Source organism: Periophthalmus magnuspinnatus, chromosome 14 (assembly GCF_009829125.3).
Source record: "Periophthalmus magnuspinnatus isolate fPerMag1 chromosome 14, fPerMag1.2.pri, whole genome shotgun sequence".
NCBI classification, from domain to species: Eukaryota; Metazoa; Chordata; class Actinopteri; order Gobiiformes; family Gobiidae; genus Periophthalmus; species Periophthalmus magnuspinnatus.
The window spans coordinates 19,886,734-19,900,481 of NC_047139.1; the positions used below are offsets into that span (position 1 = coordinate 19,886,734).

The window sequence follows — 13,748 nt, forward strand, 5'->3', positions numbered from 1 at the left end:
ACATGGGGTTTTTGTTATCAATATTCAGCTGTCTACTGTAAAATGTATAGATTACATAGGAGGGTTGGGCATAAAAATGAAATTGTGATCTCATCCCTGTGACGATCTGCTATTTTTTTTCCTGTTTATTGCAGCTTTAAGGTCAAACACAGACACTTTCCACACCCCATTCCTCCTATTGGTCATCTCCATCATGCTGCGGGTGAGTGACGGCTATAACCAATCACAGTGAGGTAGTTTTAGTTACCACTTTAAAAGATACTAAGAAAACATGAATGGCGATGAAATAGTGATCCTGCTCTAAGAAAATCGTGAATTTTATGGCATCTCGCTAGAATTCCAAACTGGGACACACCCGGGTTGGGATGGTTGGTATAAATCAAACAGTGAAACGAGAACGTAACCTTGTCCATTCTCGACTATGGGTCAGTTTGCCTTATGCTCATTTTCAAGCACATTTTTTTGTATTTTAGCTAAACAAATGACAGTATATTCTAATCTTTACTGTTGGCAGGTAGGAAATTGATCAAAACAGGAACATCTGGGACATTTCTTCTATAATCTGCTGGGATAGGGGAGACAGGGCTCAAAACTGGGACTGTCCCGGGTAAATGGGAACGTGTAGTCACCCTTCTTATTGTCCACTCCTAGTACATGTGATGTGTAAAGTCTGCATGAACCAAATAAGAAAATCCGAGAGTCTTAAAGGTATATGAAGCCTTTACTTAAAAAAAAAAGAAGAAGAAACATAAAATCGCCCTAATGAGCAGTAAAGTGTGTCCTCGCGATCATTCCCTGATTGTGCCGAGCCGCTCTGACCATGAGTTCTTAATGATGAGCTCCTTTAACTGAGGAAAGGTCAACTGCGCTTCTGCTAAAGAAATGTGGACGACAGGAGTTATAATAGAGTCTAGGTAGGCCTGTCATGAGAATTACTATATCGATTTAGCGGTCAGTATGAGATAGAAACAACAATATTTTCTCAGGCTCAGTGAATATAGTTAATAGCAGGGACTATTTTCTTATTTTTTTCATAGAACCTTACATGATAACATTTAAGCTGTAGTTTGTCAAAGAATTAACATCTAGGACACATTATAGATACTAGAACTAACTATCGAAGTGTTTAATTGTGCCATTTATATATTATGATGTCTGTGTAATCCCTCAGTCCTCCAGGTCTGATCCATAGTAAAAGCAAAATGTAAAATCTGCTTTTGTGATGTGTGTATGTGTATTTATTATATAATATTATCCTGCTTTAGTTAGTGCTGTTTAGTGCTTCTCTGGTATTAACCCTTTAAGGACTGAGCACATTATAGACCATTACAGCTCGCCTAGACTTTTTTTCTTTTCTTTTTTTAGCCATAAAAACCATGTTAAAGGAAGTATCAGCCTGTACGTTTCCCCTTTTTCACACAACTACCTCTATTTTACATATCCATCCTTATTTTTCCTTTGATGCATCAAATAAGAATGTTATATCAGTTTAAGTAGTTTAAATTTTATCGCGTATCAGGATATTTTTCATAGGTACCATATTTTCCGGACTATAAATCACACTTTTTTTCATAGTTTGGCCGTGGGTGCGACTTGTACATCACATATAAATCGCATCTGAGTGTATGTTTTTTTCTTCATGATTATACATTTGTTTTATATTCATCTCAAAACAAAACTAACATGGCAGTGGAAGTCATGGGGGAATACCAGATTGAACAGGTGAGTTTTTAGTAGTGATATGAAGTGCTGCAGTGAGTCCGAGTTCCTGATGGGTCGTGGGAGTGAGCTTCAGAGGGTGGGGGTGCTTCACTGCTTTGTCGTGGTGAGGGGAGCGAGGAGGTGCTGTGTTATTGAGCGACTTGCGTGATGAGAGCAACCTTGTATTGGATGCGGTATTGTACGCGGAGCCAGTGGAGTTATGCTGCGTCCCCAAAGACACTGGACCACTACTTCATTAGCAAAGCTGTGTCACATAACATAAAATGACTCAGATGACACTGATAGAGCTCCATTTCATGTTGTAATTCAGTTTTTAAAAAGGGTCTATAGTTGGTGAGGCGGCTGCTGGCTTAAACCCTGCTGTTCTGACCTCTGTTCCTCCATCTGTCTCCTCTTTGCACTCTTCACCTCCTCCTCACTTCTCCTGTGGTACAACGCACACAGGAGGGCGTTAAATGAGAGCTGTACAAACCGAGGAGCGCCACTGTAAAACATAAAATAGATTTGAGCTGGGGAACCGGATTTTCACACAGAAGAAGTAGGAAACGGGGCATTTCAATCCGTCCGACGTGTTCCTATAGCGCTCACAAACCTTCTGGTGGGGCTGACAAATGTTGCGATTGCGATTACATATGAATTGGAGCCAGAATCGATGGAGTCGGAAGCACACCCATGATCACTTTCTATTTGGAATGGTTAGTATGTCCATTTATATATACACAGTCTATGGTTTGTACAGCTCTAAACTACACAGTTAGCAGTTTTTATGCAGAATAACACAGGAGATTTTATTGCTTATGGAGGAAATTATGGTACTTAACATTAGCTAGACAGGATATCTTTGGGTTTTATTGTTTTGTCCCTATGTATCGTGTCATCTGTATGTGTTTTTGTTGACTATTATATAAAGCACTTTGTTCAGCTGAAGGTGTTTTAAATGTGTTATATTAATAAACTTTTTGCAGCTACCCTTTGGCACATCTTTAATATCCACATATACTAATTTACGAGTGCATGCATGGCTTTAATACAGTTTTTAGACAGCAAAGTGAAAAAAATAGGGTGGATCGCGCAAACACAGCCAATCAGAGCGTTGCTTTTGGAGCTTACTCCTGGGTTGACAAAATATAAAACTACTACAGACAGTACAAAGCAGTAGACCTCTCACGAAAGCTGAAACAATATAGTCCGAGTCTCTAGCTATATTTTTTTATTGTCTTTACAATTTCTTTGCTGTAGTGTCGAGATTTTTGCCATTTTAGTTTAATACGGTTAGATTTGAGCTGTTGAAAGTTGAATAAGTCACTTCTATTTACTGGTTCCTTCTGCTATGTATTTGCTGAAGCTCAGGTCTTTTAAAAATACTATGTTTACTGTTATTATCCTGCAAAGAAGTTTCAATATGATCATTTATCACAATATTTCTATGTAGTAATTTATCTTGCTATGAAATGTGTCATTGTCATTTTATCACAAAGTTCAAGTTTTACAATATGCTCACACAAAATGAACACATTACCCAAACGCCAGCTTAAAGGGGTAGACAAACTAACGTCAAGTTTATTTACAGAAATAATGACTCATTTTGATGTGTGACAGTTTTGTGATGTGATGTTTTGTTTAACTGTGGTCAGCCCTTGACGCCGAGCCCAGTCGAATCTCTCACACACATTTGTAAACCAGCAGCTCTCGTATTCCAGCGATTCCTAATGAGGAGCGAGTATGCACATCACAGAACTTCACCAAACAGCAGAAATCTAAAACTTCAGATCTGTTACTGGACACTGTGTACAAGAGAGAAAGACAGTTTTGGACAGTAAACTAATAGGAGGCTGAGTTTTATCCTGAGTTTTATCCTGAGATTACAAGCGTCACAGTCTGGGGTGTCTGTTCCTACAATAAGAATGCCTCATTACTGCTGTTTATGTGCAGCTGCAGCAGCGACGCTTCCGACGACAAAACTACATTCTCTTTGTCTTGTGTTGTTGGGAATGAGCGCGTTTAGTTTGAGTTTTGTTCAGTTTGTTTACAGCTCAGAGTAACACCATGCACTGATGTTACCCTTACACCGATGTCTCCAGTGCTCAGTATTCAAGGCATTGTACCTGATTTTTACAGTTCTACGCGGTTATAATGCCGTTACCTTGTCAAAAACATACCTGGAGTTGTGTTTTGTTTCATTCACACATGTTTGAGTAATCTTGCATTAATAGTCTGTTTACATCTCCAAACCTCAAAATGCTCTGTTCCACCTTGCGATGTCATGAAGTGGTAGTTGTCCAGTTAAGAGCTACGTTTACCTTTAGTTCAGTAGAGATTGGTAATTCCAGGTCTGAAATCATCCAAATGATTCTAGTGAAGGTCGATAGAGTATACAAACACAATGGAGCACTTCCTGTATTACCACATGACATCACAAGGTGGAACAGAGTGTTTTCAGTTTGGGAGAAAAACAGCCTAAATATGCAGGATTTGTGCATTAAATATGTGTGAACAAACCAAAACACAACTCCAGGTGTGTTTGTGATGAGGAAACAGCATTATAACATAGATCAGAAAACAGTGCAGTATGGGCCCTTTAAATTTCTTGTGTCGGTCCAAAGTCATTCTTCACTTCACCATATGCAATTTGAGCGTCCTCATTACTCACCGCAATGAGTTTATAAGCACTTTTCACAACTTTCAGAGACCAGAATGGAGTTTTGCCTTTGTTGTAAAGCCAACAGCAACTAGCATGCTAATAGGCACTTCCTGATTAATCGGAGAAAAAAACGCCTTACAGTTAGATGCAGACCGTACACACAGCGGACTCATTTTGACCTCAAGAGCTGCTTGTACAATATCTCAGTGCTAGGGCCAGACTAATTTAGCTTAAATGAGAATAAAATTAAGTAAAGGACCTTTATGCTTGTACTAATTACTGAGAATAATTTGATTCATTTAGGAATAGTGTTTGAATTTAAAACTTGAATTAATGAATAGGCTTGCTACCAATTTTGATAGAATAATATAAAAAAAACTCTTTTTGAGACAATAGACCCGAACCCTAACCCGAATCTTAACCCAAATCCTAATAGACATTTTCAGCACAAAACAACAGCACTTCCTTTATTTTAATGTATTTCTTACTCTGTTTCTGATAAAGCTTTTTGGCCTTACATGATATTTTTAACAATCGATACTTGCTCAAATGAGTAACAAATTTTGATTCTAGTTGTAGTTGACTTCACTTTTAACAACCCTATCTGCACTTTCATAATCCCTGTGTGTTCTTTTCACAGCAGTCTGAACCCAAATTGCATGAGATTAGGAATAACTACAGAACCGCTTCACGTCACGTATGAACAAGCATGAGTTAACGCAGCAGTCAATGCAGAAACTCATAAATTCGTTCAGTATTGCACCAGTCAAACAAACCTGACGCTTCACGAGCATCACCACGGCGACGGGGGACACATTCATAATAAAACCATCTGCTACAAACGCCATTATACTGTTCTGCCAGCCCAAACCTCTACAGCAGCTATCCACGGGTTTCAGAATGAGGAGAAATTACCGCCGTTGCCACAGCGATTCACAATTAAAAACAAAATAGGCCTGTTATATCTTCTGATTGGCAAAAAGTTCTCAAAATGTTAACATGCAACTTTGGCATACACATAGGGCTGCAAGATTAATCACAATCAAACTGAAAATCGCAATTTGAATGAACGCAATTAGCAAAAGGCTGCAGTTTTTGAAGTGCCATAATTTTCTCCACAAACAACAAAACCTCCAATCTTATTCTATGCTGCTAACTGCTAACCCTGTTTTTACATAGGTTTGTACAAACGTGTTCTGAAATGTCCCAGTGTGTCAGATGCCCTCCCCTGTGTCTCCATGGGACCTATACAAACATGTTCTGAAATGTGATTCTTGTGTTCATTTGTCAGTTTCAGTGTTTTTGTCAATTCTTTGTTTAAAACTTTGAACAGAATCATTATAAAAACATAAATCACAACACTAATTAGAAGAAAAATCACATCTAGACATTTTTTCTAAATCATTCAGCCTGAGCCTGCACCTCTAAAGCAGCTATCCGTGGGTTTCAGAATGAGGAGAAATTACTGCCGTTGTCATAGCGATTCACAATTAAAAACAAAACACTATCTTTTGAATGTGGAAAAGTCCTCAAAACATTGCATGCAACAGTAAAATGAAACCCACGAGTAGGACAGACAATAGAGCTGAACAATTTGGGAACAATATTCAATTGTCATTGTTCTCACAAGCATTTGAACTGTGATAAACTCAAACAAAATTAAAGCCGCAAGCGGCATCGAACGGGCCTCGTGGGCCATGCTTTGCACTTGGCCAACCCGGCACTCCCTACAGGAGGCACTAACGCGCCAGTTTTGTCCGTGTTATTGCAGCTTTGGGCTGTACTTGTCACTAAACAAAGTCTACATACAGTGGAAGGACTGATGCACAAAATACAAAAACATGGGTTTTTCCAGGCATCACCATGGCAACACCGTGCAAAAAACAAACTTGGTCCCTGGGACTTTTTTGACGGGAACGACCTGAAGAGTTACTGTGTGTAATGAAGCGAATAAGTTGTCATAAGACTTTGAAATGTACGAAAACTTGGAAATTTTCCTATTAGGATAACATTGGCAGTTTGGCGCATCACCATGGCAACACAGTGCATAAAACGACATAGGTCTGATTGACTTTATTGATTGGGATGACCCAATGAAATTTTGTGTAAAATTTGGTAACATTTCAGAAAACTACATTTTTGTCCCTCCATACAAATATATTAGATATTGTCTAGGGGGCGCTATCGCGCCAATTTAGTTTCTTTCATAATGAGTAGCTTTAGGCCAAAAAGTTTTACAACTGATTCAAATTTGAGCTAAATCGGCCTTCGCATGAGCGAACGAGGGCAAATTTTGACTAGGATACAGGAGTCAGGGCAGGGGCGACGGGGGGCACGAAGTTGTGCGTGAAGACAGTCTGCAACGATGCAGTCAGTCTGCACTCATCGTTGCGGAAGCAATAGGCCCTACGCCTTGTAATGTTATCGGATATACTGTTTTTGCGAAAAAATATTATTTTTAGGCACAAGCCCATACAATGACATACGTTTTTCGAAAGCTCTCGACTTTCAATGTCGAATGATGGGCGCCAACGTGCCCGTCATTCACCATGACGTCGGGGTCCGCCATTGACCTCCCATTGACTTCCATTCATTTTAGCAGTAATAAATAGGCCCATGCCTGCGGCATGGGGGCTTGGATAGGGCTCGATGCCACGAGTGTGTTTGGGGACATGAGCACTTCGTGTTGCCTTTGTCAACAATGTTGACGCTGACATGCTAGCAAGAACAAATATGCATATCCGCTACAGGGTGAACAGTTTTTATGCAGAATGTGACCTCATGGAGACACAGGGAGGGCATCTGACACAAAGGGACATTTCAGAACATGTTTGTACTGAGCTAAACTACAGGGTTAGCAGTTTTTATGCAGAATAAGACAGGAGACTTTATGATTTTGTGCAGGAAAATATAGTACTACAAAAACTGCAGCCTTTGCTTAGACATTGGAAGACAGTTACACACGCATTTTGCCTCTTGGCTGTTAGGATTGTCAAAAATATCGAAAATCAGATACTAATCAATCAATTTGAGCTTTCCTGAACAGTTTTAGTCTGATTTTGAGGTTTATCACAACAAATATAACACCTTATGCTAAAATAAAGAAAATACTTTTATTCTTTTACTAAATAAGGAGCATGTTTTATCTTCACTGTGGTATTGTAATCACTATAGAGTACGGAGTGAATTCCTCAGTATCGAAATAGAGTTTCAAATGTTAGTATCTCATCAACACTATCTGCTATACACTACCAGCTAGAACAGCAAAAGGGGGTGAAGGGGGGTGGCACAGAAAGAGGAGCAGAAGGCTGAGGTCATTATCATTTTGGACAGGGCTCCTCTCTCTCTCCTCTCGTGAGCTGATGGAGGCGCACACCAGTCTCTGCCTCTCTGCAGCTCCTCTCCTGGAACTACAGAGACACCAACTACAAAAACACATTTCTTTGAGTCCACTGCCATCTCTTGGTACAGTGCCACCTGCTGCAGTCAGACAGAGGAGTAGAGAAGAGAGGAGCGCAGAGGAGCACAGAGGAGGAGAGATGAGGAGCACAGAGGAGGAGAGCTGAGGGAGGAGAGAAAAGGAGACAGAAGGAGAGGAGGAGAGAAGAGGAGCACAAAGAAGGAGAGAGAAGGAGAGAAGAGGAGCACAGAGGAGAGATGACGAGAGAGAAGGAGAGAAGAGGAGCACAGAGAAGGAGAGAGAAGGAGAGATGAGGAGCAGAGGAGCACAGAGGAGGAGAGATGAGGAGAGAGAAGGAGAGAGAAGGAGAGAAGAGAAGCAGAGGAGCACAGAGGAGGAGAGAAGAGGAGCTGAGAGGAGCACAGAGGAAGAGAGAGAAGGAGAGAAGAGAAGAGTGGATTAGAGAGGAGGTGAGAGAAGCAGAGAAGAGGAGAGGAGCGCAGTAGAGAGTAGTAGAGAAGAGGAGGGACGAGGAAAGTGGAGCACAGAGGAGGAGAGAGGAGGCGAGAGAAGAAGCAGAGAAGAGGAGCAGAGAAGGAGAGCGGAGGCGAGAGAAGGAGCAGAGGAGGCAAGAGAAGGAGCAGAGGAGGAGAGAAGAGCCAAGAGATGGTGCAGAAAAGAGGAAGAGAGGAGAATAAAAGAAGAGGGAAGAGGAGAGAGGAGCAAACAAGAGCAGAGAAGAATACAGAGGAGCACAGAGGAGGAGAGAGGAGCAGAGGAGGAGCAGTCTTGCCTTGTATCAGTGTGTAATGTGTCTGCTGTTGTCTGACTGAATGTTTAATGTATTTACCTGCCACTGGACGACAGATGAAATCTATCCATTGTGCCAACTCCGGCATATTTATGTTGAAGCTGCTGCAGACGCAATGATTAGTATGCACTGTCCTAATTCAGATAAATAAATAAAAGAAATCAACATTCACTGCATATTTAGACACATCTGATCTAAATAAGACTGCGGAGATGTACACAGCGTCCCTAAATAGACTCTTTTATGTGTGAGATCTACAGAATCTCTAATCCACTGGGACTGTGGTTAGCATATTGATATGGCATAGATTTTTCTCATTATGATACTATAGCAATTTCAAATTCACAATAACAATGTAGACATGTGTTACCATTACCATACATTACATAAGTGGGGTCACAAAGTACGCTGCTGTGTACGAGCAAACGAGACCCTGATAAAGAGGCTCCTGGCATTTAGGCTATTTCACATCACAAGGAGGACAGGGTGGGGGCTTATACCTAAAATAAAAGAGGCAAATAAAAGTAGAACTAGGCATTTTCTTCTTACATTATTTGAGAGTTTTGTAGCGTATTCCAAAACGTGTGAAAACATAAGCACAGCGTGTACCTAACCTTAATGAGGAGGAACTGCCAAAAGCAATCAGACATAAAGTTTTAATTTTAAGATATAAACTGAATTTGTTTTCATCTTTATACATGTAATCTAGAGAAAAGAACCCTTAACCAAATCACCCATTATTCCAGCAATTAGCCTACTGCTGTTAAATATATTGATTATAACGATTAAGGCAGACAACAACTCAAGCTGTTCTCATTAGAATATAGATTTAACCTGCTTTTGTGAGCGTTTACCGCCTCCTTGTGGCCGGTTAGTAATTGCATATACATTTGGCACACAAGGTCAAAAAAAATACCTGACTTACTTCACGCTCTTGATCCCAAAACAAGTCTTGTGCCTTCAGTAAGAGCGCATGGTTTAACCCGGATGACCTTAATGTGGATTACGCACCAATGCTTAATCAACTTTGCTGCAGACTCCCGCTGGAGAGAAGCGATCTGGAGTCACACAGCTTTAAAAGAACAGCAGGTGAATTCCAAAACAGCGCTGGGACCACTCTGGCGCAAGCAAACTGCACCCTTCATCTTTACGCACGTCTTTCCTTCTGTGTGCGCAGTGGATCCTAACACCTAAACACATTTATCACTTGGTTATGCTGTTGAACTTTTGAACTAAACACTAAAAGCGAGATAAAAACATGTTCTTGATTTGAAACTACCCAGCTACTTACGGAGTCCAGTCACTGACGCACAAGTGCAACACAAACCGCTTTTTAAAGACGACGTTTATGTGCCAACTGCGCCCTGGTGACACGTGCAGACGCTGAGACGGGCACGTATACTGCGTAGACTTGTGTAAAACTAAGTAACAGCTAAAATGATACAAAGTGAAGCGAGACATCAGCCAAACAAGTGCGCGCGGAGTGCCAGAGCCAGCAGTTACCTTGCTCCATCAATAGGACGCTCATCCCGATCAGCAGAGCCCAGTACACGGGGTTGTCCATCCTTTTTCCAATCTGGTTGTTCCTCTTCGGTCCGATGTCCTTGTTGAAAATAGCTCGTGTCTCTTAGAAAATCCTGAAATGTTTTTTTTTTTTTTTCTTTAAGTCTGCGCTGCTCCGGTGTGACTGTAAAGCATCCACGAACACGCAACAAAGTCCTTCCTTCAGCTGAGAGGTTATTGGCAGCGCAAAGGCGTCAAGATCTGAGCTAAATAAGCAGCTACTTCCGGGACAGGTTTCGTCAATAAAAGAGGACAAACTGATATTGATAGAGAGCGTATAGAAAAGCGCACTTGTGTTTTAATTTGCAGGGCAGCCTGTTTCCAATTCCTCCCGCGCGTTGCCTGTTTGTATTCAACGTGCCTGGCTGCTCTCCACTTTCTCATATCAACATTCATGTGCTGCAGCTGAGAAAAATGTTACTTATATGTGTGTCCTTATGTGTTTTATTATTATTAGGTTATAATTAGTACCATTAGCAATTGAATTACACCGTTTTAATGGTGAAGCCTGCACATCTTCTGCTTATACTCACTGTGCAGATGCTATAAAATTCTCACTTTGTTACGTGGCTGATATAGACTCTAATGTTACAGCCCTTACCCCATGTATTTTACACTGGGTTTTAAATTTTTAATTCAAACGTACATTTAACACACACAAAACTTTTTTTTTTTAAATTTATTTATTTATTTTATTATTTATTTATTTTTTATTTTTTTTATTTATTTTTTTTATTTATTTATTTATTTTATTTTATTTTTTTGGGGGGGGGGGGGGGGGTTATGAACGTAATTGCCCGGATTAGAGATGTTACGCTCCAGCCTCTCAGCTCAACACTGTACCGACCCTATGAAGCGGAAGTGTCGCCGAGCATTGTTTCGATACGCGCTTCACCACGCCAAAAATCACGTGACCAGTCAAACCGAGGCCTCGTTACGTCAGAAGTGTCAGATACATGTCGAGCTACGGTTTCGAGCTGCTTCGTGGGAATTTTGATGGGGGTGGCTTGTAATTGTGTCAGAGCTTTAAAAGAGTCTGAATCCCCCCAAGAACTGTGGGTTTTGAGAGGAGGAGATTTTGTTGACACATTTCTAACACTATACTAGTTATTCAATAAGGGAACGTTTATATTAAAGCAGGTAAGATACAACAGGTAAGAATAGATTACACCTTGTACAGATACATTTATATACACTTGGTGACATATTACATAACACAAGATACACTCCACCACACACACATCAATATACACCTAGGCCTATATAATACACATAGTCATAGTTTTAGGTAAGTCATATAGGGAAGTGGTAGGTAAGTGTTGAGAGTGAGTTTGAGTGGTTGAAAGAGAGTGTGAGTGAGACAGTAAGGAAGAGATATGGAGGGACAGCTATTGCCACCAAAACGAGCACGGTCATGTGCATGGGAGCACTTTGACTTAATAAGCCAAAATTTACAAATACCTTATCTCACATTTCCCCGCAATCACACCCCTGACACCTTTTCCAAAAATGTTCCAATTTCAGAAAAACTACAGTTGCACAATCACTATCCCAGTTACTTAACCACATCATTTTATTCTCCAATTTTTCCAAAATGCCTCTGTAGCTGCAAATTCTTTAGTTGGCCAAGTCAGAGTAAAAGTAATACAAACATATAAGTATAGGACACAAAGACACCAGTTTGAAAAGTTTTTTATTAGAAAGTAGCCATTTTATTGGTATAGCACATTTAAAAACATGAGTTGCGGCAAAGTGGGAAAAGCAACTTAATTTAAACACAAGTTGACACAAAATAATGTAAAACAATTTCATAATAAACATAAGTTATAAGAGAATAAAAATAAAATGGAAGTGATAAAATTCATCCAGACAAAAGTCACAGAAAAGGGGAGTGGGGGTTGGAGGAAGGGGCGAGGTTCACAAAAGCTTTACGTCACATCCACACAAATGCATTACAGACGAATCCAGCAGATGTCGCTCTTCTGACTGTGTCAAATGATTCGAAGCAGTGTGTAATTTTCAGTGCAGTCGTCTCAAAGTGGTTCAACGTTTCATGAGGTTTCGGTTTTAACATCACTAGCCCAGATAGCGACCTTAACAGTTTGATGAGGAACAGAGCAGAGCTGAGGCAATTTGTCCAGTGCAGACCCAAGTGCATTTATCTCCAACACTAAAAATATTTACAAAAATAACAGCAAAATTTAAAACACACAGCACCCTCCTTTGAGCAGACTGAGGTTGGCTCCTCTTATAGAGCACCACTCTTAATTGGATACTCCCAAACTGCAGCACAGGTAAGTTCCAGCAAATGCATTTATATTGTTAAAAGTTATCTTGAGCAAAACAGTTTATCTTTATTCAATCAAATCTGTTACACAGTAGAGCTCTATATTAATTTACCAGTGTTAAGTGTGAAAAATAAAGTAGATACACAAAAAGCTAAAATATTTGGACATCCTCAGCACACAGTTGTCTGCCCCGGAACCTTCTTAAGGGGCTCTGGTTGCTTGAGGACTCTTTTGGCCTGAACACCTAAGATGCCAGCTGATGCACTTACTCGTGTGTTTTGTTACAGGCCAGCTTTAACTGCACAACCCTTTCAACCAACCAAACATTTTAAACGTCTTTGTGTATCGTCCTTTTTACCTGCTAGCTTTAAGTATAGGCCCATGTAATGAACTAGTTACATTATAATAAAGTTAGAGTGTAAATTCAGCATAATTATTATATCTAAAGTGGTGTTTCTCAAACTGTGGTGCGTATACCTCTGGTGGTACGAGAGCTGCTTCAGGTAGCACTTGGACAGCTCTTTAGTGTGTGGGTTTGACTAATTTAGAGTACATTTTGTCCACTTTTCTTCCTCCTTTGGATAATTTCTTGTTTAGAGCTACAGTGGAGTTGGCTGAGATCCAGAGCAAACACTTATTCAACGCTTTACAAAGAGGTGAGTCTGGTCTGCACTTGTATTGGTAAATCACAGGTAATCAATGAGGTCCTTTGTTTCACATGTGTCACTGAAAAAAACAGATCTGATTGAAGAATTACATTTGAGCGGGTTTGAGACACAACAGGACGAGGGGACCAGACTGATATCAATCTGTATAAAACATACAGAGAGAGATCACTCTGGATTTGCCAGGAAAACAAATTATGTCCACTTTTAGACCTGGTTTAGACCTAGAATAAAAATGCTTTAGCTCAAGATTAGACCTGTTATAGACCTGGTTTAGATCTGGTGATACTCGAGAAGCCAGATCTTTTCTTTGGTGGTACTTTGTGTGAAAAGTTTGAGAGCTGCTGATCTAAAGCTGATAACAACAAGACTGGTAGCTTCCATATTTAGTGGACTTTCATCTCTTATAATTCTAGGACACTGGAAATTGCTGGACTATATTTCTGCCCTGTGGCGTCAGACTCTTGGGTTGTTCTGATGGGGTCAGTAACCAGTTGTTGATTATTTTAGCAGCACAGAGAAGAAAAACGACTGAATTCAATGTCCTTGGAGGTAATAGGAAACACTGTTTTGTGAGTCTCACCTATACATTTTTACAGCAACACAAACCCATGTGAGTCTTATGTAAGATTTCTGGATAAACGGTTATACAGCACAT

General features: G+C 40.2%; 1 protein-coding gene across 1 annotated transcript in view; it reads right to left on the bottom strand.

Annotated features, from left to right (window-relative positions):
• The window catches only part of ntm (neurotrimin), a 945,217-nt gene extending 934,850 nt beyond the window's left edge, over window positions 1-10,367 (bottom strand). The window contains exon 1 of the mRNA XM_055226833.1: window positions 10,078-10,367. Within this exon, the coding sequence (XP_055082808.1) occupies window positions 10,078-10,138 (61 nt within the window). The 5' untranslated portion in view covers window positions 10,139-10,367. The remainder of the gene's footprint in view (window positions 1-10,077) is intronic.
• Window positions 10,368-13,748: the final 3,381 nt, after the last annotated feature.